Raw genomic sequence first — 26,842 nt, forward strand, 5'->3', positions numbered from 1 at the left:
CGGCACACACCGTCGGATGACATCGTCCTTTCCAAGCTTGAAGAGGTAAGGAATCTCCCAATAATAATGCCTGCACTGAGCTAAAAATCTCTTTCTCTCCTGCGACGTCAGCTCCGGCCGTAGAATACCACAAGCTAAATAATTGACAATATCTGCATACCAGGGCTCGGCGCTCGCAGGGCTGCACTGAGCAGCGCTGAGTTCGGCAAGGCTGGCAGAGGTGATCTCGGTGGAACTGGCCAGAGGGGAGTTGGTTGCTCTGGAGGCAGCAGAGCAGAGCTCGGCAGAGCTGCACTTGTCAAGGGTGAATGCATATGCATGTTCAAAAGGAAAAGATTCAGGGATGCAATTAAGACTCGAGTTTATCAGATTATTATCCAAACGGAAAAGGTGGTCAGCTACGTGATTCTCACTCCCTTTCCTATCCCTGATCTCTACATCAAACTCTTGTAACAGTAAGACCCAACGGATTAGACGAGCTTTAGCTTGAGGTTTGGTCATCAAATATCGAAGCGCGGCATGGTCACTATGGACAATGACCTTAAACCCAATGATGTATGCTCGAAATTTATCTAAGGCAAAGACCACAGCAAGCATCTCTTTTTCAGTAGTGGTGTAATTTACTTGTGCACTATTCAGAGTTAAACTAGCATAGTAAATCACACGTAACATCTTATCCACACGCTGACCTAGCACCGCTCCTACAGCAGAGTTAGACGCATCACACATGATCTCAAATGGCAATGACCAATCAGGCGCAATCACAACCGGGGCAGAGCTCAACTTAAGTTTCAATGTTTCAAAGACATGCATGCAAGAGTCATCGAAATTAAAAGGAACATCCTGAGCTAGCAGTTTGCATAGAGGTTGGCTAATTTTAGAAAAATCTTTAATGAAACGCCGGTAAAAACCGACGTGACCTAAGAAACTCCTAATCCCTTTGACATCAATAGGGGGCGGCAACTTTTGGATTACCTCCACCTTGGCTCTGTCGACCTCTAGTCCATGCTTAGACACCACATGACCCAAGACAATCCCGCTAGTAACCATGAAATGACTCTTTTCCCAACTCAAGGTTAGGCCACTTTCAATACACCTTTGCAACACTACATCAATCTTAGTCAAACAATCATGAAAGGACTGCCCAAAAACCAAAAAATCATCCATAAAAACCTCCACGAATTTACCAATCATATCGGAGAATATGGACATCATGCATCGTTGAAACGTCTCGGGTGCATTGCACAATCCGAACGACATCCTCTTCCATGCAAATGTCCCAAAAGGCGTGGTGAAGGTAGTCTTGACTTGATCTTCCGGTGTGATTGCAATTTGGTAGTATCCCGACAAACCATCTAGAAAACAATAAAAATCATGCCCTGCCAACCGATCTAACATTTGATCAACAAAAGGGAGGGGAAAATGATCCTTTTTGGTGACGGCATTGAGTTTCCTGTAGTCGACGCACATCCGCCATCCCGTGGTAGGACGTATCGGCACCAACTCCATCTTGTCATTGCGCACAACCGTCATTCCTCCTTTCTTTGGCACGACATGCACCGGGCTCACCCACTCACTATCGGCGACAGAGTAGATAATCCCTTCGGCAAGAAGCTTAAGGATTTCCTTGCGCACAACCTCCATTAGAATAGGGTTCAAGCGTCGCTGGGCATCTCTCTTGGGTGCAGCTCCTTCCTCTAGGTTGATCCTGTGCATGCATGTGGCTGGGCTAATGCCACGTATGTCACCTAGGCTCCATCCCAGCGCTGCTTTGTTTCTTTTCAACACATCGAGCAGCGCCGCTTCTTGCTCTAGAGTCAGAGTAGACGAGATGATGACTGGCTTCTCCTCGCCTTCTTCCAAAAAAACATACTTGAGATTGACGGGAAGTTCCTTCAGTTCCAGCGCTGAGCTCGGCAGAGCTGGTTGGTCATCACTGAAGGGCAGAGCTGGCTGGGCATTGCTGAAGGGCAGAGCTGGCTGGGCAGCGCTGAACTCTTCAACTTCCCTAGCCAATTCCTCCATGTCGGCTGATCCAGCGTAGACTTTCACGCATTCCTGCTCCTGTAAAAATACCTTCTCAACCAAGCCATTAATAGCATCTATATATAAGCATTCTTTCATAAAGTTGGCAGAAGGCATAGCCCGATTTTCATGCACCGAGAAAGACACTGATTCCCCTAACACTGTCATTTTAATAGTTCCATTTTTGACATCAATCAAAGTGTTAGTGGTTGCCATAAAGGGTCTTCCTAATAGCAGAGTGTGATCTCTACCATTCTCATGCACATCCCCAATCTCAAGTACTACGAAATCAACGGGCACAATCAAATCCCCGACTCTAACCAGAATATCTTCTACTATCCCACGGGGGTACCTAACGGATCTATCAGCAAGTTGTAGACACATGCGAGTGGATTTCAGATTACTTAACTCTAATTGTTGAAAAATTGAGTAAGGCATCAAATTAATTCCCGCTCCCAGATCTAACATACCCGTGGCTTCCTTACCATTTCCCCAAGCAATATTAATTACAAAGCTACCTGGATCGCGCTGCTTTGGTGGTAGGGATTGTTGCATGATTGAGGTTGCTACTTCTGAGACTAGAATCTTCTCATTGTCTCCGAACTTCCGCTTGTTGGAGACCAATTCCTTGAAAAACTTCACATATGCCGGGACCTTTCTGATCACATCAAGGAGAGGGAGATTCACGTTCACCTTGGCAAGCATGTTGTAGAAGTCGGTGAACTGTTGGTCCTGCTTCTCGTTGCTCAATCTGCCCGGGAAGGGAATCGGTGGTTGATAAGGTGTAGAAGCTTTGTGGAGCTTGACCTCCTTCTCCTTCTCTCCTTCCTTTTGCTGGTCTGCCTTTTCTCCATCAGTCGAGCTGGGCAGAGCTGAACTCGGCAGCTCTGTTCTGGTAAAGCCAGAGGGATCGGCTCTACTCTGGCGGGACGGTTCCTCTGCTCTAGTTTGTGTTGGAACATCCACTTTGTTATCCAAGATCTTACCACTGCGGAGAACAGTTACAGGTAGAGCTTGATGTGGCTGAGCAAGTTGGCCATGAAACTTCCCGGGCTGATGTTGTTGTTGAATTTGATTTAATGCACCGGAAAGTTGTCCAACCGTTGTTTCAAGCCTTTTGATTGTAGAAGCTTGGGACTCCATACTTTGTTTGCTGATTTCCATAAAGGCTTGCAGCGTTTCTTCGAGCGTGGATTTTTGTGGTGGAATCGGCTGCGCACTCTGTTGCGGAATGGATTGCTGCTGTTGGTATTGTGGTCTGAATGGTTGAGAAGACCCCTGCTGTGGTGGGAAATACTGTTGTTGTTGTTGATAGCCCATTTGGGGTGGTCGACGGAATTGATTCCCCCCAAAATTTTGATTTCCCCATCCAACATTCGGCTGGCCTCTCCATCCTCCAACTATATTCTGTGGACCTTGATTCATATTCTGGCCATATGGTTTGTTCTGCACTTGATTGTAGGTTTGGAATCCTTGTGCTGCATAGACCTCAGCTTGTCCTTCCGGAGTAAACTCTCCCATTCTATGGCACTCATTAGCCCCATGGCTGAAATCTCCACAGATACCACACGGCTCAACATACTGCATGGCTGGGTTCTGCGGAGTTGACATTGGCAGAGCCGGATTCGGCTGAGTTGTCATCGGCGGCGCTGAGCTCTGAACTGGAGAAATTTCCATCTTTTCCATCTTGAGCTGTTGAACTTCTCGCATGATCGAAGCCAATTGTTGCTGCATCTCGAACTGATTTGTCACGGCACTAGCCTCCACTCTCCGTCCACGGACTGACTTCTGTTGGGAGCTTTCGGCTAAGGTCTTGAAAATCTCTTTCAGATCTGCCGCCGTCTTCCGAGCTATGTTTCCTCCTGCCGTGCTGTCCACCATAAATTGGGCAGTTTGCACTAATCCATCATAGAAGAACTGCATCAACATAACATTCGTGAAGTGATGTTGAGGGCATTGACGGAGGAGTTCTTCATATCTCTCCCAAGCTTCATGCAAAAGCTCATCCGCTCCTTGGGTGAACTCCATTATTTTTGTTCTCAGCTCCTGTGTTTTGTGGCTTGGGTAGTATTTCAGCATGAATTTTTCACAAGCATCTCCCCACGTAGTGATAGAGTTGGGTGGCAGAGAGAGCATCCACGTCCTGGCCCGGTCTTTAAGTGCATAGGGGAAGCACTTGAGCTTGAGTTGGTCCTCCGTGAGGCTAAGCAGAGGAATCGTTTGCACTTGTGTGCAAAAGTCTCGGATGAATTGCAGAGCATCCTCGCTTGGCATCCCGTGGAACACCGGCAGCAAATTCGAGTCATTTGGTTTGAGATTGTAGTTTCTCACAGCAGTGGGGAGCACGATTGCCGACGTGTTGGTATCTCCGATTATCGGCCTGGTGAAGTCTCCCATATATTCCGTGTGTTGGGCCATCTCCTTCTTTTCCTCGTTTAAATTCTGCTTAGGGTTGAAATTGGCGGAGCTGGCCTCTTCCTCCTTAGCTTGGTTTGCCGTTTCTGTCGTGTGCTCTGTATCGGCAGAGCTGGCGTCCTCTTTCGTTGGCTGCTCTGAAGGCTCAGAGTCAGAGCTGGCTGGCAAATCTAGTTCCTCATCTGGTAGTTCAGAATCAGAGTAGGACTTGGCAGAGCTGGTTTCCTCCTCTTTTACGGTCTGCTCTGGAGCTTCAGGTTCAGAGTTAGAGCTGGAATTGGCGGAGCTGGCTCCCTCCTCTTCTTTGCAGCTATACTTCCTGAAAATCCCTTCGCTCGTACTATGCAACGGGGACACAAGTTTGCCTTTAAGACTACGGCGTCCCTGCATGCACAACACTAAACAAACGGATTAAACGCACTGAGTGGAAGAAACGTAAAAACCAAAAAAAAAAACGACACAACTAAAACGCCTAAAACTTTCCCCGGCAACGGCGCCAAAATTAGACTCAACTAGAAACACCTCTAAGTTGACTTGCAATAGAACAAGCACATCCTAGCGATGGTAAGTTGACCCAGTGTCATCTCTCAAGGAAAGTCTTTAAGGGCTTTTAATTATGTCGCGAGAAAACAGTAAAGGAAAGCAATAAAGGTTTGATTTAAAAACTTGTAAAATAAACTAAACGTGAATTTAAACTTGAACCTGAATTTTAAAGTTAATCTAGGCAAGAATTTAAACAACTTAAATTAAATCTAACTTAAGAAAATTAAATACTTGTGAATTAAAAACCAACTAATCTAGACATGAAACTAAAGTGCATAATTTAAATTGCATAATTGAAACGAAAGCATAAACATGAACGAAAAGCATAAACATGATTAAACGAAAATAAATTGAATTAAAATACGAAATACCGTAAATGTCTTGAACGTGTAATTGTGTCACTCAATCACAATCCAAGAATAAACTAAAAACTGAATTGAAATCTAACTTAAAACAATGAATTTGAAAACTATGAAAAACTATGAAAGCAAGTAAATCCTAAGCTTCGGATGCCAACAGATCTCAAAGATGGCGTCTAAAACTAGGGCAAGGGATTGATTGGATGATTTACATGAAAAGTATGGCCCTATTTATAGACTTCAAATCCTTCTGGATCACCATGGAAGTTGCCATGCAAAGCCGGACTCTAAAAGGAATAGAATCGTGCAAAGGAAGGTAAGTCCAGCTGTGACGCGCTCAGCAAGTAATCTCCACTCTGGCGGAAATCGCGGCTCTCGCCAGAGAAATGGCTATTGCCAGGGGAACGGATGATTTCTCTGACTTCGCCAGCGGAATGGGTTCCGCTCTGGCTCTCGCCAGCGGAATGGCTTCCGCTCTGGCTTTGATTCCTCTGGCGTGTCTCTCTGGCTTCTCGACTCCTCTGGCGACTTGACTCCTCTGGCGCCTTGACTCCTCTGGCGTCTTGACTCCTCTGCTCTTGGTGAATGACTTCTCAGGATCTGGAGCGCTTGATTCCACTGCTCTGGCTTCCGCGCAGGGTTTTAGCTCTGGCGTGCCATAGTATGCACATAAACACAATTCTTAGCCCAAATTCTCCAAAATTTGCACTCTTCTTCTCGAAAACCTAAATCTCCTGCAAAGCATAAAATATACCAAAAACGCACCAATTTCCAGAAGATTTAACTTAAAATATGCACATGCAAACCCCCAAAATTAGAACAATTACGCATAAATCAGGGGCTAAAATAAAAACACCTTTTAGAATACTCCCTCCGTCCCACGAATCTTGACACGTTTTTCTTTTTGGGTCGTCCCACAAATCTTGACACATTTCTAAATAAGGTAATAATTATTACTATCTCTCTCATACTTTATCACTTGTATTACATTCTCTTTCCTACTTTATCACATTTATTATCTTCTCTCTCTTATACTTTATTAATTACACACTTAAAATACTAATCTACAATTCCTTAATTCTTGTGTCGAAACCAAACATGTCAAGATTCGTGGAACAGAGGGAGTATAAAATAAGAACTATTTTAAACATTTATATCATCAAGATCTACGGTTGATTCACCACCTTGTTGTATGAATTCATGGTACCAAGTTCGAATCCCAAAAGTAGCAAAAAAATTATTAATTTCCGCAATTCTTACATGTACACAGCGAATTCATATATGTTCTACATAGAATTTATACATTTTAACTAGTTCGAAATTTATATGATATGAAGTATTTATATCGTAGAAATTAGCTAAAATAAAAACACATTTTAAAATATAAAATAGGAACCATTTTCAACCCTTAAATCATTGTATGTTTTACCTTCTTCTTTATAAACTACCAAACATAACTATCATAGTTAAGCATATATATATTCATTCTGCATTTATCCTGTACGTCAAGTCAAGTCACATTGTATTACAACTCTTGTTCATATTGAATTCTGACAAAGTTGATTTGATAATCAAAGAGATTTTCACCAACCGATTATTAGCTACCACATTCCGAATATATTCAGTCATCGGTCAAGCTGACTAACTGACGAGTAATTAACAAGATTGATAACCGATCAATCAGTATGAACAGACTTATCTGGGCCAATAGAATTTTATGTGTGTGAATAAACAAGAAACAATTCAAATCATTTCTTAAGCAGAATTTCGTTGACGAGCAAGTCCAAATTGCGATAAGATGATCCACCATGTTCCGCAGCACCTCGAACCTTGTCTCTCAACTCTCGAGCTCTTATCCTCATCTCCTTCCCCTTCTCCCCCTCCATCACTTGTTTCACCACGTCCACCACTTTCTCTCTCCTCACCTCTCCCTCCATCTCCACTCCTATTCTCCAGTTCGCGCACATGTATCGGCAATTTGTCTGCTGCTCCGCGAAGAAGGGCCAACAAATCATGGGCAGCCCCTCAGCCACGCTCTCGATAGTTGAGTTCCACCCGCAATGCGTCAAAAACCCTCCCACAGTAGGGTGCGCTAGCACACGCTCCTGCGCGCACCACCCCACCATCATCCCTCTCCCTGCGATTTCTTCTGAGAAATCGCGGGGGAGGATAGCCGAATCCCCGCTTACCAAATCGGGCCTGATCACAACAAATTATTAAGTTGGAACAGAAGCGGAACAAAGATAATATGAGTCATGTGCAAGTTCTTTAAATAGGGCTCTTTTAATAAATTAAAAAATATATATATATATAATTTAGAAACAAATCAGAATATAAAAACCCTTAAATTCGTCAATCTGCTTGGAAAGGTCCTTAATTAATAAGCTTAAATTTCGTCTCATACTTCAGTTATCCAAACATTAAAAAAAACAAAAGCTAAAGGAAATCAAACACGTGATTCATCACTTCAAAGCAATCACTTTGTCAACTGCACAATACATAGCGTAAGGATAGAAAATAAATAAAATTTAAAATGGAACTACGAATCTGAAACATGATAAAAATTCTAAAATAATATGATTGATTTGTAGTGAAATATAATAAGCTAGTTTTGAGCCCCGCCATGCACCGAAGACATTATTTTTAAAAAATATTGAATAATTTATTTTCTCTATCCTCAAAATAACTTGTTATCTTAAACAATTTTCTATTTATTTTGGGACATTACCCCATCACTAATAATAGCTTATTTATTCTTATTTTAATCTTTTCACCACTCTCAAGATAACATATTTTTACCACTTTCAGTATTAATTACAACAATTTTTCACAATTTTCAATACATTCAATAACTTTATTTTAAAACTCGTACTCCTCCCTCCTAGGAAGTTATTTGGAAGACGAATGGATTCATTTTTATATTCAAAATTTAATTATTTATTAATAATATATGAATATCAAAAAATTTAGATTGTACAATATGTAGGTTGGAGTAAATAGCATTCGTCCTTTGAAATAGTAAGAATTATCATGGATGTTATTGGAGTAGGATGAGTCAAAATCTCTTGTTTGGATCTTTAAATAATTGAAGAAATGCATCCTCAAAAAAGATAGAAGATACATATCAATATTTATATTTTAATACTTTTATTTACGTCAAATATTTTATATATATTTACTAAACATTTGTGATCATTTTATATATCCACATAACTAACATCTATAATATATTTAAAAGATAAAAAGCTTAAGTAATGCTTTAATTACAATAGAAAAAAATACAATAAAAAAATACGCATTTCCCTCGTCATACTCCAATAGATTTTGAAAAAATACAATAAAAAATTACATAAAAATCGAAGTTCGATTTGTTCATATTCCCTTTAACTTCAAATTATTGATAAAAATAACAAATTGCAATTTGATTTTTATGTAATTTATAAAATTAATCATCTCAGTAACAATTTGTGAAGTATTAGAATAAAATAAATGCCTAAAATAAAAAAAAACACAACGCTAATGAGAGTTAAATTTCTCTCTCTCTCTCTCTCTCTCTCTCTCTCTCTATATATATATATATATATATATATATATATATATATATATAGGGTGCGGTTATAGTGAGAACCACAATTATCGTGAGAACATAAGAACCAATAAAATTACGGCATCTGCTATACAAATTAATGCATCCGCTATTAAATTTAATGCATCCAAAAAAAATAATTTTTTTGCTCCCTTCAGGATTCGAACCCAGCATCTGCATCCATCCACCAAGATGATGCATCCACCGTAGATCTTGATGATCGAATGGCTTAAAATGGTTCTATGTTCTTATTTTATTAGTGGTTCTTATTTGAACCTCTCCCTATATATATATATATATATATATATATATATATATATATATATAGGGAAGGGTTAAAATAAAAGCATTTCTTAAGATATAAAATAAGAATCATTTTCAGCCCTTAGATCATCAAGATCTACGGTTGATTCGTAATCCTGTTTGATGGATTTATGGTCCTGAGTTCGAATCCCAAAGATAGCAAAAATTTATTTTTCACAATTCATACCTTTATACAACGAATTCATAAATGTTCTACATAAAATTCATACATTAAAAATTGCTCTTATTTCTTATTTTAAGATATGCTCTCACGGTAGCCCACCCATATATATATATATATATATAGGGGCGCGCTCCAGTGAGACCCCCTATTTTTCGTGTAACATGAGTACAATGAATAAGACATATAATACTAATGAACAAAACGTATATCTAATGAACAAGATGTATATACTGATGAAAAATAAAATTTAAAAAATTCGTAATGAATAAGATATATATACTGATGAACATGGCCATATATACTGATGAACAATGCAGTATATATTGATGAATAACAAAATTTAAAATATTCTGCTCCCTCCAGGATTCGAACCCTGTGAAAAAAAAATCACCCTCCAGATACAATCTCAGCCATAGGATTGATAAAATAAACGCACCAGATCGTGCCCTAAATCTCACTAAAATTAAGGGGTCTCATTGGAGCGGCCCCCTATATATATATATATATATATATATATATATATATATATATCTAGGGAGAACTACATTATTTGTGAGAACGGGAGAACCATCAAATCTAATGCATCCACTGTAAAAATTAATGCATTCGCTGTTAAAATTAATGCACTCAAAAAATTAAAAAAAAAATGCTCCCTTCAGGTTTCGAACCCAGGATCTGCATTCATCCAACAAGATGATGCATCCACCGTAGATCTTGATGATCGAATGGCTGAAAATGGTTCTCCGATCTTCTTTTATTTATAGTTCTTTCTTGAATAACTTGTGAGTAGCTCCATTTACAGCCCTAATTACATGATAATAAAAATAAAAAATCCGTACCTGATTACCCACAAAAAGTGGTGGCCGCAGTTGGCAAGGCCCCAGGCGAACTCAAGCAGCTGCGCGGCGGAGACCACCGTGATGCTGCCGAAGTTAACGTAGAGCACAGAGCGCGGGGGCCTCTCGTCCAACCATGGGATGCAAGCGTCGTCTTCCTTCCAGAGGCTGGAATCGATTGCTTGTAGCTGTGGATCTTTGATGGCTCGTTCGAGGAGGTGGAGTGGCCCTATGGATAGAACCTTCTGGAATCTCTGCCGTAGGGCGTGGAGGACGTCCTCCTCCAGTCCGTCGCATGTGTTGAGTATGACCGCCGTGGCCCTGGCGGCGTTGCCGGTCTGTATCAAGTTGTAGTTGATCATGATGTCGTTGGGATCGGTGGTCCGTACGAAGCTCGGGAAATCTCGCAGCCTCATGTTTCGAAACCCTTCCACCCACTCGATTTCGGTCGCCTCCAGATACCCGTTGCTTATTTGGCTTTCATCTGTAAACAAAATCTTTTCATCTCTAAACACACTTATTTTTATATTATAATCATATAAATAGCCACGTACAAATATACAAACAAAGATAAAAAAAATACTATATAACTATTTTTACTGTTTTGCTGGCGAGTCAACGTAAATTAGCCTTAATTCACACAATTAAAAATTTATATATGTAATTGCAAATTATAGCCACCATATGATCGATTTACGAAAGCTTCGTGGCTGTGAATTGTAAGCAAAGTTAATACACAGCTAAAAAGCTTTTGTAGTTGCTAAGGTAAAATTATGGTCTAAATTATATATATGTAAAATAAGTTCACTTCATAATTAAGAAGTTCATGATTGTAAATTGTAGATAAAATAAAAGATCTATGGTGATTGATGAATTCTGATTATATTAAAAATAAATTCTCATGAATTTAACAGGATTAATTAGGGAAAAAATAAAATACCTTTGAGTGGGCATATTCCCCTTTGTATGAGTCCAGCAACGTGAGTGTGCGCCCAAAACCCACAAGCGCTGGTGGTGAAGAAGTAGATGGCAGGAACGGCGAGGCGATCGGCGGCGTCGAGGGTGAAGCTCATGTGGCCATCGGAGACGATGCAGGTGACGGCGGGGCAATGGGAAGATCGGTTGAGAGTGTGGACGAGGTCCATGAAAGGAGGCAGGCCGTTCTTTCTGAGGGATTCGCAGAGTTGGGGGATGTCTTGAGTTGCGTCCTTGTCGGAAGGCGGGAGGCCGTCGGGGATGGCTGCGAATCGGAAGTCCGGCAGGCCGGCGACAGAGTCCGGCCCCCGCGAACGGAGGAGGCGAGCGTGGTTGAATTCGGTGTTGACAAAGGTGATGAAGAAGCCGCGAGAGTGGAGGAGTTTGGCGAGTTTGAGGAGAGGGTTGAGATGGCCTTGAGCCGGGTATGGGATTACTACGGCGTGAGGACGCTGCATCTTTTGCTTGCTCCTTCTTCAATTTCATTTCATCTATTATCTATTATATATAGGGATATACATATTTGAGAGCTCTCACTCCTAGCTGGCATTCTCATATCCTCCCATTCTTATTTATTTAAATTCTACTTTTTATTCATTTTTAATGTTATTTTATTTATTTTTAATTCCATATTATTTCAATGGTAATTAATTATCTTCCTATTCCAATTACCGTTACATTCTTCCCTTTTTAAAATCCAATTACTCCTTAATTATCTCATAATCCCTTTTATAATTCCATTAATTCTTTTCCTGCAATCAGAGACCTTAATATTATGTCTGATTACCAACTATTAACGCTATAAAGTAGACTGATAAGATTTTTTTTATCATTTCCCAAACGTGCCCAGCTCAAGCGAAGTCAGAACACCAAGATTCAAATTTGAGGTTTATATTTCTGTATTTTGTTGTCAATGAAATTTTTTGACAACACAAGACTTTATGCATATATTTGAGGTTAGAAATTTCATTCATCTTCTTTAAGATGTTATTCTAGAGATTCAATTTAACATAGAAGTGGCTCATGTCGTCCATCCAAAAATCTCATATTTTTAAATTTCATAGTATTTGATATTTTGTAAGGCAGTTTTTATTTATCATCTTTGTGTGTTAAAGAGTTTGTTGCGGATCTTGAACTATTTATGATGTCTTAATATTAGCCTTTTGGTTTTGTACTTCAAAATAAATTGGTGCGAAATTCAATTTTAGTTTTATAGCTATATTTTCATTTTGAGTAGTTTCAATTTATTTTCTCAATAGCAATTATCTCTCTTAAAATGGGGCGTCCATTTTAGCCCATGTCACCCATTTTGTTTTGTTTAGAGATTGCATTTCAGATTTTTCAGATTTCAATAACAATTATCTCTCTTTAAATGGGGCGTGTAATTGAAATTCAATGCAAATATTTGATTTGTTTTAATTCAAGAGAAATATTTCTATATATCTATATTTATATAAAATGAATATTAACTCAATTAACAAATTTATAAATATAATAAAATATTGATTTTGACTGAATGTATTTGAGTTGAATATAGAAAAAATAAAGAAGAATTCACAATAATAAAATTTGATATTAGGAAAAGTAAAAAAGTTAAAACAATGAAAAATAAAAATAAAAATAAACATAGATTTATTCAAAAAAAAATTGAGAGAGGAGAGAGTTTTTTTAAATATTAATCTTTAAATAATATAATTTTTACACTTTAAATCGAATATTTACAGTATCAAATTAAAGCTCTTATCGTAATCTTTAATTGATATGCATATTATATATTTTATAATTAGTCAAATTTCACAAATTTTAGAAAGAAATAAAATAAATAAAAATAAGAAGATAAAGAAAAAAGAAATAAAATGAAAGAATATAATTTACAAAACCTTCAATTTTATTATAACTATAAAATTTTCACTCAATTTTATAATTATTTAAAATTAATTTTAAATTGATTTTTTTTTAATATAGTATTGATTGTAGCAAGTGCACAACCTTTTTTTTAGACTCAACTGTACACATGTTATGGGAAAAAAAGTGCTCTTAAGCTATGACTGGACTTGTAGAAAACTTAGTTTCTTGCTTACATTCTCATCTCTATTTTTCTAGCAAAAAATTTTATGCTTATATTCCACAAAAAATGGTCGCATTCTCCTTTTATTAGAATTTTTGTTTCACTTTCTTCAAACATATTCAATTATATATTTAAAAATAATGCTTGCCACCCAATGATCTATATATATTGATAAGCATCATGTAACATTGAATCATAAATTAAATTAATGATGTGATATGAACACCACATAATAAATAACGATGTAAAAAATAAAATTAAAAAATAAATGAACTAATAATCTATCTTGTGTGGAATTTTATGTCATCAGTGAGATCCTTTAGGACTGCTAGATTGATGAATGACAGCGGAAAAGCTTACAATGATTTGGCATCAATCATGAGATTTCATCGATTATAAATTTAAATAAAATAATATTTATATGTTTGAATTAATTTTAATTAAATATATTTAAACTGAATATTTAAAAAATAAAAAAAATAAAGAAGAATTTACAGTAATAAAAATTGATATTATAAAAAGTTATAAAAGAAAATAAAAATAAAATTTAAAATTAGAAAAAGAAATACAAATTATCTTCATTTATATTTTTTTCAATTCTCCTTAATTCTGTTTTTTTTTTAAATACCCTTAATTCTTATTTTCCTCACAACTCTTGTCCCACATTTATTTTATAACCATACTCCACCTTGAATAAAGCCTATATAAATAATTATGTGTAGTATCTCATCCTATATATGTTTTTCACCTTGAATTTAATTTGGCTAATTAATTAATTAATTGGCCAAATAAATAGTTGTATTTTCTATCAAAATTTTAATTTATTTTGACTAATAATAATTCAGCCAATAACTAAGTTTGTCAAATAATAGAAGTCCATATATTAAAACAATAAACTATTAACTTTTTTTATGTATAAATTTTAATACGCTTATCATTGATAGAATACGTTTACAAAAATTGATTTATTTTACGTAATTAAATTAATATACCATGTTATATCTTAATAGAATGACAAAAAATGATGCGAGATGTATGCTTATTTATAGCTCTAGACGAGATGATTCTAAAAATTCACTTTTGGTCTTCCAAACTCCAGACGATATAATGTTAAAAAGTCAGAAGTGGTTTATCAAACTTCATACGAGATGTATTCAGAACTCAATTTTGACTCCAAGCAATATGATGTTCACAAGTTAGAAGCGGTTTGTCAAGCTCCAAAAGTGATATGATGCTCATAACTTAATTCCGAGTTTTTAAGCGATCCAAATGAGATAATGTGTAGCACTCATCTTCGGTCTTTTAAGTTCCAAATGAGTGATGCTTAGATATCAGCTCCGGTCTATCAAATTATGCACAAGACGATGCACACAAGTCAGTTGAGGTCTTTCAAGCTCCACACGAAATGATGCTCACAAGTCAGTTATGGTCGTACGAGCTCCAGATGAGAACAACTGATCACAAGTCAATTTTTATCTTTGAAACTGTAGATGAGATGATACTCATAAGTCAAATCTCATATAACAAGCTTCATATAAGATGATGATTAGAAGTTTCGACGTACAAAAGTCAAATGTGATATTTTGAGCTACATATAAGATTATGCTTAAAAGTCTTGTAAGATTCAGATGAGATGATGTGATGCGGTCTTAAATTTTACCTATCAATTTAAAAAAATTATACATTAGTAAATCTTTCAGATATACGATGAACAAGAAATAGAATGTATCAATCCTTCATCATATCCTATATTAAATATACATAAATCATTTTCTTCTTATTTGTCTAAAATCTCCATCCTCACATCAACTTTTTATGAAATTTCATCAAAGAAAAAATGAGAAGTAAAGGCAACCTAGCTCTTAACAAAAAACTAATATATATCTAACAAAATTTGTTAAGATTATTATAGTTTGAACTGTACCACCAATTTATTAGATAAGATTATTCTCAAAAGTCTTGTAAGGTTCGAATGAGATGATGTGATGCCGTCTTAAATTTTATCTATCAATTTTAAAAAAATTATACTCCTATAATATTAGTAAATCTTTCATATATACGATTAACAAGAAATAGAATGTATCAATCCTTCTGTAGTAGCCCGCTCTTTTATTTATGATAAAAACTAGTAAATGCAATTTTTTATAAATGAATCCAGTTTATGGTTCTGATTTTTTTTATCAGAGGCAGAGTTATTATTTTAGCGTTATATTTTTATAACGTATGAAAAAAAAAAAAAAAAAAAAAAACGCGACGAGGATTATTGAGCAATCAATAATTATTATTTCCAAGTTATAACTGACTTAGCAAAGTCATGTTATTTATTAATCGAGAAACAGAAGCAGTTATATTTTATTAGTGCTACTAGAAGTCGAGAAATTATTCCGACTGCAACGCAAATTCAATCTACGGATTTAATCTAGATTCATATTACTGTATTAGCATCACCAAGGCATGAGGATATAATTCATTTATTCATCAATCTCATTCTCATACTTTACAAACTCTTATAACCAATTACAGTTTCACCTATCAATGCTATGAAGTAGATACATGAATATGCTAGACATATATGTAAGCATACAATCATCATTATTTTTTTCCACTCCCTAATGTCTCCTACACTATACACGCATAATCTCCACTTCTCCACTCCACCAACTATCTCCACCACCTTTTGCTTTCTTCCACTACATTTTTTCTCACCACCCTTTCCACTCCACTAATTCCACTACACCAAACTTTCCACCTACTCCCTTCCCCACCACACGCAAGAATGCATCTAACATTCCATTATACAGGCAACAATCTTTTCATCATCTTCATTCTTCACTAAGGAACCGAAGAGCAGCCACGAGTTCTGCCATAAGCACACTGCTCCGGCAGTGTTTTGCAAGGCGATTCCAGCCATCCAAAAGGTTCCCAAAAATTCCCAAATTAATTGTGTATCATCTTTCATATGTTTTCTATACTTTGGCAAAATTTCAGAAGGTTTGAAGCTCTTATGATTTATTTATGAATTTGTAAACATCACTGCCCATCTGGAATACATTTTTGGTAAACAATCTTTGGGAGGCCATAAGTAAAGTTTCAATCGGTGAAAACCTTTGAAACTTGAATATGTCACTCTAGACTCCCGTATCTTTCTTTTGACATCGGCCTCACCATTTTTGAATAAGGGAAACAACCGGTATAAATTCTTGAAATCTAGTTCTTATTCCATGTACCATCCAGTAGATTTTACAAACCTACGACTTTGAGGTGGCAAAGCCCGACTTAAATCTTTGATTCTCAAGCCTAGCTTTCTACTGAATATTCAATGACATGTTGGGAACTTACTTGCTTAGTTTTATAATTTTTGGTGAAGCCTAAAGTTGGTTTTCTGATTTATGTTATGAATCTGCCAAACTTGAACGCTTTTTGTGCACTGAACTTTAGACAGTCATATCTTCTAAACCATGAATGTTCTTAGAGTAAATCCAACTGGAGAGTGTTATGATCTCTCCCTAGTTTCCAGATTGACCCTTGGGGTTCCCATTGGAGTTTTGTAAAGGGAGATATGAATTTTTAAAGAAAGCCCACTGACTTGGTTGTAATCTGGAAATTTGAAATTTTCAGATTTTTGCTAGTTAAATACCCATCTTTGAGAGGGCATATCTTGCTCGTTTGAATTGTTTTTCATTCGATTCAAATTGGAGAATGACCCTTGAAATGTCTAGTTTCCAGAATGTCTTTTGGAGCCTCATTTGGAGATCCGAGGCAGATTTGGTGTCTGTTGCAAAACAACCTCTTAAGAGCTCAAGTTGTTGAATTATTTTCTATGTATCAAAGTTTATTTTAAAGGATGTTTCATGAAAGATTTAGTATATGTGCGTAACAAGTTTGGGACTATTTATTTTAAATGAGGTCCGTTCTTTATTTAAATTATGATGGACTTTTAATGAATATTTTTGGGATTAAACTCTTATTTCTTGATTTATATAAATTATTTTTTTTTAAGGACTTATAAATATGAATTTCGTAGGCCTACTGACCTACTGTGATCGACGGTTTGTCGATGTCTAATAGCTTTGAAAATTTTATAGCAAGTCCCGACATGAGTCTTGAGTACCCTGGTAAAATTTCAAGCCATTCCAACTTCGTTTGATACTTCTTTAAAATGCAAAACCTAAACTGCACATTACTACCGAGAATTTCAGAGAACAGATGAAAGAGTCATTTATTTCAGTAGCTTCCTGTGTGATCTAGCTTTCCAAATTTTTATGGTATTCACCTTATTGTGTTAGCTAGATATCCACCAAAGTTGAGCCCAGTTTGACAACGTTTACTATTTTTAAAAAAATCCAAGTTTTCGATTGTTCAAAACTGCCGAACATGGTAGATCGTGGTAAAAACGTCATATCTCTCAAACCACTTGGAGTTTTCGACTCTACTTTTTTTTATATGAAACTAGATTCGAAGATCTTTCTTTCAGTATGAGTCTCGAGTCCAGGAGATGTCGGAGTCAGAACAGATTAAATTTTGAAGTTGAGTCAGTGTAAAAACAGAGCATGTTTTAATGATGTTTTTGGACTTCGGACTTTAAAGCGAACTATTATCATTTATTTCTTTAAAGCCACTGGTTTATTTAATTAATTGGCTACTCTCTTTTGAGCCTATTAATTATTTGAGGTTACGCTAGTAATGATGTAACGAATTATGGATGCTAGAACCCTAAAACACTAAAAGATACCCTAGGCACGTAGAATTAGACTTTGTCTTATGACAATTACTTCACGAACTTATCGACTCTTCATCAATGAAGGTCCGGGCGACAGAAAGTGAAGCCGAAGAAGAAACGACTCCACGCCAGCTTTAAGAACAATTGAGGTGGGCAATTTCTTACGCGTAAATAAAATGCTATGCATGTGTTATGCTTTAAAATGCAAATTGGATCTTCAAGTATGGTATGCTTTATTACGCTTAAATGAGTTAAGCTTTATTATACTGCACGTTAAATGATTTACGCTATGCTGTTTATACTATTTACGCCCTATGTAATTTACGCTTGATTACACTTATTTACGCTTGAATGCTTTACGCTGATAAGTTTATGCTTATGTTTGATGCTTGCGTCTGTTGGGGGAGGCCTCCCTCAACAGTACGATGCCGTGTCCGTTGAGGAGGGCCTTCCTCACGGCGCGATGCCCGTGTCCGCTGAGAGAGGCCTCTCTCGCGGCGCGATGCCAGTATGCCAGTATGCCAGTGTTACAGCGTCTATTGGGGGAGGCCTCCCTCAATAGTACGATGCCGTGACCGCTGAGGGAGGCTCCCCTTCACGGTGCGATGCCCGTGTTCGTTGGGGAAGGCCTTCTCCACGACACGATGCGTGTTGATGATTGTTAATGATGAAGAATGCGCTCATCCTGTTTATGAATATGGAAATGTTTAATGAGCAAAGGATTTGAAAGAAACTCATGCCTCTTATGCGATATTGTGAAATTGTTAATGATGTTATGTTATATGCTTGGCACTGCCCACTGAGTACTCTTGTACTCAGCCCTTCGTATGTTTATGTTTGTGCAGGTTGAGCTGTGATGGGCGATGAAGTGTTGTTGCTGAGTGGAGTTTTTGTTGAACTTAAAGTAGGCTCAGAAAGGATACATGTCTTCATACATGTATCTCAGTTATGCATTCCGCTGTAAACACTGATTATTTCAGTTACACCTTCCGTTGCAAACTCTGATAATGTTTTAGCCAAGCCCCTAACGATGCCTTTTTCCTTTTAAGGAATATAACGCTTATACAAGTTCGTTGAGTACCCTTTTTATGCGAACTATGCCTTTTTCCTTTTTAAGGAATATTTCACGCGTATTCAAGCTCTTTGAGTATTCTTTTATGCACCCCTTTCTAAACCCGCTTCTTAATTTCCCTTCCCCAGTCATGGTTTTCCCGGATTAATTATCCTTAATTAAGGCCGGTCGTGACAGAGTGGTATCAGAGCAGTTCGTTTGCTCTGAGCCTAAGAGTTTATTTAAGCCAAACTTAGAATGGATCACTAAAGTGTCTAGAATTCAATCGACAAAGCTCAGCACTTCATCGCATCACACTCAACGAAGCAGAATGGTAAGCTATTTCAAGTTTTGAGATAATGTTTACAAAAAGTGACAAGTGTGTAACTGTTAATAGCTATGTTATGTTGTTGAATGAAATGATTTATGCAAACACGATTAAGTATGCCTATGGAATGAATTCCTATGAACATAGAGCTATTAAGTTATGAGATCACCACTACGACAGAACATAGAAGCAAACATAGAAGAAATTCGACTGTATCTTTTGGTGGCTATAGTGAAGGCAGCAAGATAAGTGATACGTATAGAATAATTTTTAAGCTCATGATTTTATAGCCGCTATAAATTTCCATGACTTATGCCTAAGTATCCAATTTAGATGATGTGATATTATATGCTTAAGAATTGTTATGACTCATAGATTTGAGATGCTAAGGACCCTTAAAGCTTACTACATCAATGTTGTCATTGGAGTTATGACTTGTTTACAAGTTATAATAAGTTGACCTTACAAGAATTCTTTTGAGGTTTGTATTAGATTATGCTAGAGTGTACTAATTGGCACATATTTGCTACCAGAATGCCGCCTAAGAGAGGACGCCCTGTGAGAAACAATAACAATCGCAGAAACCGTAACGCTGTACCCGAAGAACCACAAGATGCTCGAGGACATAACCCATCCCCTCCGCCTCCGACTAGGAGAGTCGAAGAACTCTTTTTAAGGCAAAATCCACCTACGTTTGACGGAACGAGTGAACCGGCTGAAGCTGAGATTTGGGTGCGTGCAATGGAACGCATTTTCAACTTTCTACGTTGTACTGATGAGGAGCGCCTATCTTGCGTCTCTTTCCAACTAACAGGATCAGCTGACTTCTGGTGGGAAGCACGTCGAAAAATTCTGACACCTGAACAATGGGCAAGTTATACTTGGGAAGATTTTAAGACGGGATTATATGATAAATATATTCCGAAAAGCTATAGGAAGAAGAAAGAAGCTGAGTTCTACGAGTTGAAGCAAGGAAATAAATCTGTGGTTGAATACGACAAGGAATTCTGCAACCTGTCTAGGTTTGCTCCGCAACAAGTGGACACAGATGAGAAGATGGCAGAGAAATTTTGTGCCGGTCTACGGTACGAAATTAAGATGGCTCTAGCAAGCCACGGAGGACTCTCATACACGGAGTCTCTGAACAGGGCACTTGACGTTGAAGCTGCAATGCCGTCGGACAAGTCAGCCCCATTGTTGATCTCAACGCCAAATGATCCACCAGTAGCCTCACATACTCTCAAAGGGAAGCGCAAGTGGGACAACAACGAAGACAATATCAATCAGACTAGTAAGAAAGTGTGGCAAGAATATGAACGGGCCGAACAGTTTATTCAACCAAGGCACGAGGCACAGACTAACCTCGAGCGAACTAGGGGTAACCAAGGTCAGAAAGGAGTTTTACCTTGCCCAAATTGTGGTAAGATGCATAGGGGTATTTGTCGGGCTGGAACTAACGGTTGTTACAATTGTGGCCAAAAAGGTCACTACTCCACGCAATGCCCCAATAGACAACGAGGTTCAGCAGTTGGGAACACCCGCACCCCCTTGCCAGCAATACGTGGACACTTGCGAAATCAGCCTCAATCACATCAGTGAAAATCTTATGGAGACACCGCAGACAAGAAAAGCTACGTGGGAGCTTGAAAACAAGATGAAGGAAAAATACCCCGAATTGTTTTAGCAGAGATATGCAAATTTCGGGACGAAATTTTTGTTAAGAGGGGTAGTATGTAGTAGCCCGCTCTTTTATTTATGATAAAAACTAGTAAATGCAATTTTTTATAAATGAATCCAGTTTATGGTTCTGATTTTTTTTATCAGAGGCAGAGTTATTATTTTAGCGTTATATTTTTATAACGTATGAAAAAAAAAAAAAAAAAAAAAAACGCGACGAGGATTATTGAGCAATCAATAATTATTATTTCCAAGTTATAACTGACTTAGCAAAGTCATGTTATTTATTAATCGAGAAACAGAAGCAGTTATATTTTATTAGTGCTACTAGAAGTCGAGAAATTATTCCGACTGCAACGCAAATTCAATCTACGGATTTAATCTAGATTCATATTACTGTATTAGCATCACCAAGGCATGAGGATATAATTCATTTATTCATCAATCTCATTCTCATACTTTACAAACTCTTATAACCAATTACAGTTTCACCTATCAATGCTATGAAGTAGATACATGAATATGCTAGACATATATGTAAGCATACAATCATCATTATTTTTTTCCACTCCCTAATGTCTCCTACACTATACACGCATAATCTCCACTTCTCCACTCCACCAACTATCTCCACCACCTTTTGCTTTCTTCCACTACATTTTTTCTCACCACCCTTTCCACTCCACTAATTCCACTACACCAAACTTTCCACCTACTCCCTTCCCCACCACACGCAAGAATGCATCTAACATTCCATTATACAGGCAACAATCTTTTCATCATCTTCATTCTTCACTAAGGAACCGAAGAGCAGCCACGAGTTCTGCCATAAGCACACTGCTCCGGCAGTGTTTTGCAAGGCGATTCCAGCCATCCAAAAGGTTCCCAAAAATTCCCAAATTAATTGTGTATCATCTTTCATATGTTTTCTATACTTTGGCAAAATTTCAGAAGGTTTGAAGCTCTTATGATTTATTTATGAATTTGTAAACATCACTGCCCATCTGGAATACATTTTTGGTAAACAATCTTTGGGAGGCCATAAGTAAAGTTTCAATCGGTGAAAACCTTTGAAACTTGAATATGTCACTCTAGACTCCCGTATCTTTCTTTTGACATCGGCCTCACCATTTTTGAATAAGGGAAACAACCGGTATAAATTCTTGAAATCTAGTTCTTATTCCATGTACCATCCAGTAGATTTTACAAACCTACGACTTTGAGGTGGCAAAGCCCGACTTAAATCTTTGATTCTCAAGCCTAGCTTTCTACTGAATATTCAATGACATGTTGGGAACTTACTTGCTTAGTTTTATAATTTTTGGTGAAGCCTAAAGTTGGTTTTCTGATTTATGTTATGAATCTGCCAAACTTGAACGCTTTTTGTGCACTGAACTTTAGACAGTCATATCTTCTAAACCATGAATGTTCTTAGAGTAAATCCAACTGGAGAGTGTTATGATCTCTCCCTAGTTTCCAGATTGACCCTTGGGGTTCCCATTGGAGTTTTGTAAAGGGAGATATGAATTTTTAAAGAAAGCCCACTGACTTGGTTGTAATCTGGAAATCTGAAATTTTCAGATTTTTGCTAGTTAAATACCCATCTTTGAGAGGGCATATCTTGCTCGTTTGAATTGTTTTTCATTCGATTCAAATTGGAGAATGACCCTTGAAATGTCTAGTTTCCAGAATGTCTTTTGGAGCCTCATTTGGAGATCCGAGGCAGATTTGGTGTCTGTTGCAAAACAACCTCTTAAGAGCTCAAGTTGTTGAATTATTTTCTATGTATCAAAGTTTATTTTAAAGGATGTTTCATGAAAGATTTAGTATATGTGCGTAACAAGTTTGGGACTATTTATTTTAAATGAGGTCCGTTCTTTATTTAAATTATGATGGACTTTTAATGAATATTTTTGGGATTAAACTCTTATTTCTTGATTTATATAAATTATTTTTTTTTAAGGACTTATAAATATGAATTTCGTAGGCCTACTGACCTACTGTGATCGACGGTTTGTCGATGTCTAATAGCTTTGAAAATTTTATAGCAAGTCCCGACATGAGTCTTGAGTACCCTGGTAAAATTTCAAGCCATTCCAACTTCGTTTGATACTTCTTTAAAATGCAAAACCTAAACTGCACATTACTACCGAGAATTTCAGAGAACAGATGAAAGAGTCATTTATTTCAGTAGCTTCCTGTGTGATCTAGCTTTCCAAATTTTTATGGTATTCACCTTGTTGTGTTAGCTAGATATCCACCAAAGTTGAGCCCAGTTTGACAACGTTTACTATTTTTAAAAAAATCCAAGTTTTCGATTGTTCAAAACTGCCGAACATGGTAGATCGTGGTAAAAACGTCATATCTCTCAAACCACTTGGAGTTTTCGACTCTACTTTTTTTTATATGAAACTAGATTCGAAGATCTTTCTTTCAGTATGAGTCTCGAGTCCAGGAGATGTCGGAGTCAGAACAGATTAAATTTTGAAGTTGAGTCAGTGTAAAAACAGAGCATGTTTTAATGATGTTTTTGGACTTCGGACTTTAAAGCGAACTATTATCATTTATTTCTTTAAAGCCACTGGTTTATTTAATTAATTGGCTACTCTCTTTTGAGCCTATTAATTATTTGAGGTTACGCTAGTAATGATGTAACGAATTATGGATGCTAGAACCCTAAAACACTAAAAGATACCCTAGGCACGTAGAATTAGACTTTGTCTTATGACAATTACTTCACGAACTTATCGACTCTTCATCAATGAAGGTCCGGGCGACAGAAAGTGAAGCCGAAGAATAAACGACTCCACGCCAGCTTTAAGAACAATTGAGGTGGGCAATTTCTTACGCGTAAATAAAATGCTATGCATGTGTTATGCTTTAAAATGCAAATTGGATCTTCAAGTATGGTATGCTTTATTACGCTTAAATGAGTTAAGCTTTATTATACTGCACGTTAAATGATTTACGCTATGCTGTTTATACTATTTACGCCCTATGTAATTTACGCTTGATTACACTTATTTACGCTTGAATGCTTTACGCTGATAAGTTTATGCTTATGTTTGATGCTTGCGTCTGTTGGGGGAGGCCTCCCTCAACAGTACGATGCCGTGTCCGTTGAGGAGGGCCTTCCTCACGGCGCGATGCCCGTGTCCGCTGAGAGAGGCCTCTCTCGCGGCGCGATGCCAGTATGCCAGTATGCCAGTGTTACAGCGTCTATTGGGGGAGGCCTCCCTCAATAGTACGATGCCGTGACCGCTGAGGGAGGCTCCCCTTCACGGTGCGATGCCCGTGTTCGTTGGGGAAGGCCTTCTCCACGACACGATGCGTGTTGATGATTGTTAATGATGAAGAATGCGCTCATCCTGTTTATGAATATGGAAATGTTTAATGAGCAAAGGATTTGAAAGAAACTCATGCCTCTTATGCGATATTGTGAAATTGTTAATGATGTTATGTTATATGCTTGGCACTGCCCACTGAGTACTCTTGTACTCAGCCCTTCGTATGTTTATGTTTGTGCAGGTTGAGCTGTGATGGGCGATGAAGTGTTGTTGCTGAGTGGAGTTTTTGTTGAACTTAAAGTAGGCTCAGAAAGGATACATGTCTTCATACATGTATCTCAGTTATGCATTCCGCTGTAAACACTGATTATTTCAGTTACACCTTCCGTTGCAAACTCTGATAATGTTTTAGCCAAGCCCCTAACGATGCCTTTTTCCTTTTAAGGAATATAACGCTTATACAAGTTCGTTGAGTACCCTTTTTATGCGAACTATGCCTTTTTCCTTTTTAAGGAATATTTCACGCGTATTCAAGCTCTTTGAGTATTCTTTTATGCACCCCTTTCTAAACCCGCTTCTTAATTTCCCTTCCCCAGTCATGGTTTTCCCGGATTAATTATCCTTAATTAAGGCCGGTCGTGACACCTTCATCATCTCTTATATCAAATATACCTAATTCTTTTTCTTCTTATTTCTCTAAAATCTCCAACCTCACATCAATTTTTTATGAAATTTTAGCAAAGAAAAGCTTATATATAAAGACAATTTAGCTCTTAACAAAAAATTAATATATATCTGGTAAAGTTTGTTAAGATTATTATAGTTTGAACTGTAGCACCAATTTATTTTGGTCAAATAAAATTAAATAAAAAATAATTTACATAAAAATTATTTTATATACTATTATTATAAATAATATAATATTATAATGTAAAGTGGTTTCCCGTCGAATTTCGACGGGTTACACACTAGTTATATATCAACCCTTGCGTCCCATCCACGTAAAAATATTAAATTTAAAAAAACTAACACAGGCCATGATTATTAAACAAGCCAGATTTATCATATATAATTAGTTTAATATGAATTTGCTATGAAATATTATTTATTGGATGTGAAAAATGATTAATTCAAATACTTCAAAATGATTAATTAATATGAATTCGTTTCATTATTATTGTCCAAAAACGTGTGAATACAATAAAAAAATGTGTAAATTAGTTAAAAGTGGCTCACACCTTTTGAAGAGTTAATTACATATGTTGAAAATGAGTGGATAGTGGACTCAGGATGCTCATTTCACATGTCCCCAAACAAGATCACGTTTGCCTTATATCAATAATAAGGTCGCCGAAATTATCTCAGATGTCTCTCGCTGCTGCTCGTCGCCCATAGTTATGCATATAGTTGAACACAAATATGCATATACATAGACACATATACGTATAATGTTACACACAAATATGCATAGCAGTATCACTACAAAAAATCGCCGATTTAGCGGTGAAAATTACCGGCGGCAGAGCAGCCGACCCGTGTTTTTTCAAAATAGCGGTGGCGTTACCGGCGGCAGAGATACCGCTGGTGATCTCCGGCGGCGGTATCAATAATATGAATTAATTTATCTACGTAAATAATTTACCGGCGGCAATGCCGCCGCTATTTACCGGCAGCGGCGCGAGGCCGCCGCTAATCACCGGCACTGGAGCCCGCCGGTGATGTCCGATATTAGAAAAACCACCGTCCGGCCACAATTACCGGCGGAAAAAAGCCGCCGGCGCTAATCGTCGGCGGCTTTTTGCCGCCGGTAAGCTGTTAATTTTTTCCCCCTTATTTTTCCTTTTGTTCCTTTTGTTTTTGTTATTTTTTTTGTTTTACATTAGTAAGAATCTTATAATTATAACTTAAGAATGTTAATTTGATTAGTGAGATCACTCATCACTCATCACTCATCACTAATCTAAGATTCCTAGAAAGAATTCAATATTCTTAGTAAGAATCTTATAATTATAAATTAGATTGATAAAAAAAAATAGAATCTTAAGTAGAATATCTACTTATTGTGTATAAACTAGATTGATAATAATAATAATAATAATAATAATAATAATAATAATAATAATAATAATAAATATTTTTCCGACATAAAAATAAGGACGAAAACGAGCCCGATCTGTAATTAACAACATCACTTGGATATCATCTCGACATATTATAAGGTTATGAATGTATATTGTACATTGTATATTGAAATAGAGTTTAAATAAATTAATAGGTAATAGATATATCAATAATACGAGTGTTCTGTACTGGTGACCACTCGAAAAACTACTACACTTAACTTATAAAATATCTGTATTTTAGAGGTCTTGGGTTCGAATCTCAAAGGGAGCACAATTACATGGCAGTTTATTACCACGAAAATGTAGTTACTTTATATAGTAAGTGCAATAACTCTATTGGTTAAGTGCAAGGTTCTTAATTT

The 26,842-nt window shown here is 37.0% G+C and overlaps 2 protein-coding genes and 1 non-coding gene across 7 annotated transcripts; 2 read left to right on the forward strand and 1 right to left on the reverse strand.

Annotated features, from left to right (window-relative positions):
- Window positions 1-3,964: 3,964 nt before the first annotated feature.
- On the forward strand, window positions 3,965-4,071 carry LOC131023983 (small nucleolar RNA R71). Its single transcript, XR_009101581.1, has one exon. It is a non-coding gene; the product is annotated as a small nucleolar RNA R71 (small nucleolar RNA).
- A 2,834-nt stretch (window positions 4,072-6,905) lies between these two features.
- LOC131019486 (7-deoxyloganetin glucosyltransferase-like) lies at window positions 6,906-11,715 on the reverse strand. Its single transcript, XM_057948032.1, has 3 exons — window positions 11,192-11,715; window positions 10,255-10,735; window positions 6,906-7,541 (listed from the first exon to the last, which is right to left on the reverse strand). Exons 1-3 carry the CDS (start codon window positions 11,682-11,684, stop codon window positions 7,091-7,093), a joined length of 1,425 nt encoding a protein of 474 aa, XP_057804015.1. The 5' UTR covers window positions 11,685-11,715; the 3' UTR covers window positions 6,906-7,090.
- Window positions 11,716-15,500: 3,785 nt separating this feature from the next.
- Window positions 15,501-24,886, forward strand: LOC131019487 (uncharacterized). 5 transcript variants are annotated; one of them, XR_009100279.1, is made up of 5 exons: window positions 15,505-16,212; window positions 18,099-18,163; window positions 19,927-21,951; window positions 23,838-23,902; window positions 24,599-24,886. XR_009100279.1 is itself a non-coding variant. In XM_057948033.1 (2 exons), exon 2 carries the CDS (start codon window positions 19,928-19,930, stop codon window positions 20,990-20,992), a length of 1,065 nt encoding a protein of 354 aa, XP_057804016.1. In that variant the 5' UTR covers window positions 17,013-18,163; window position 19,927; the 3' UTR covers window positions 20,993-21,210. The 5 variants fall into 5 exon arrangements, 1 of the variants encoding a protein (XP_057804016.1); XR_009100282.1 differs by lacking the exon at window positions 19,927-21,951 and having other exon boundaries at window positions 15,501-16,212; XR_009100280.1 differs by lacking the exon at window positions 23,838-23,902.
- The last annotated feature ends 1,956 nt before the right edge of the window (window positions 24,887-26,842 follow it).

The sequence above is a fragment of the Salvia miltiorrhiza genome, chromosome 4, assembly GCF_028751815.1.
Source record: "Salvia miltiorrhiza cultivar Shanhuang (shh) chromosome 4, IMPLAD_Smil_shh, whole genome shotgun sequence".
NCBI lineage: Eukaryota > Viridiplantae > Streptophyta > Magnoliopsida > Lamiales > Lamiaceae > Salvia > Salvia miltiorrhiza.

What these genes read in the sequence shown, in the direction of transcription:
- LOC131019487 (XM_057948033.1), top strand. Translation starts at nt 19,928, where the DNA reads ATGCCGCCTAAGAGAGGACGCCCTGTGAGAAACAATAACAATCGCAGA.
- LOC131019486 (XM_057948032.1), bottom strand. Translation starts at nt 11,684, where the DNA reads ATGCAGCGTCCTCACGCCGTAGTAATCCCATACCCGGCTCAAGGCCAT. An exon ending in GGGAATATGCCCACTCAAAG is followed by an intron (nt 10,736 to 11,191) that starts GTATTTTATTTT and finishes TTTTGTTTACAG; the next exon opens with ATGAAAGCCAAATAAGCAAC. An exon ending in CACTTTTTGTGGGTAATCAG is followed by an intron (nt 7,542 to 10,254) that starts GTACGGATTTTT and finishes TGTTGTGATCAG; the next exon opens with GCCCGATTTGGTAAGCGGGG.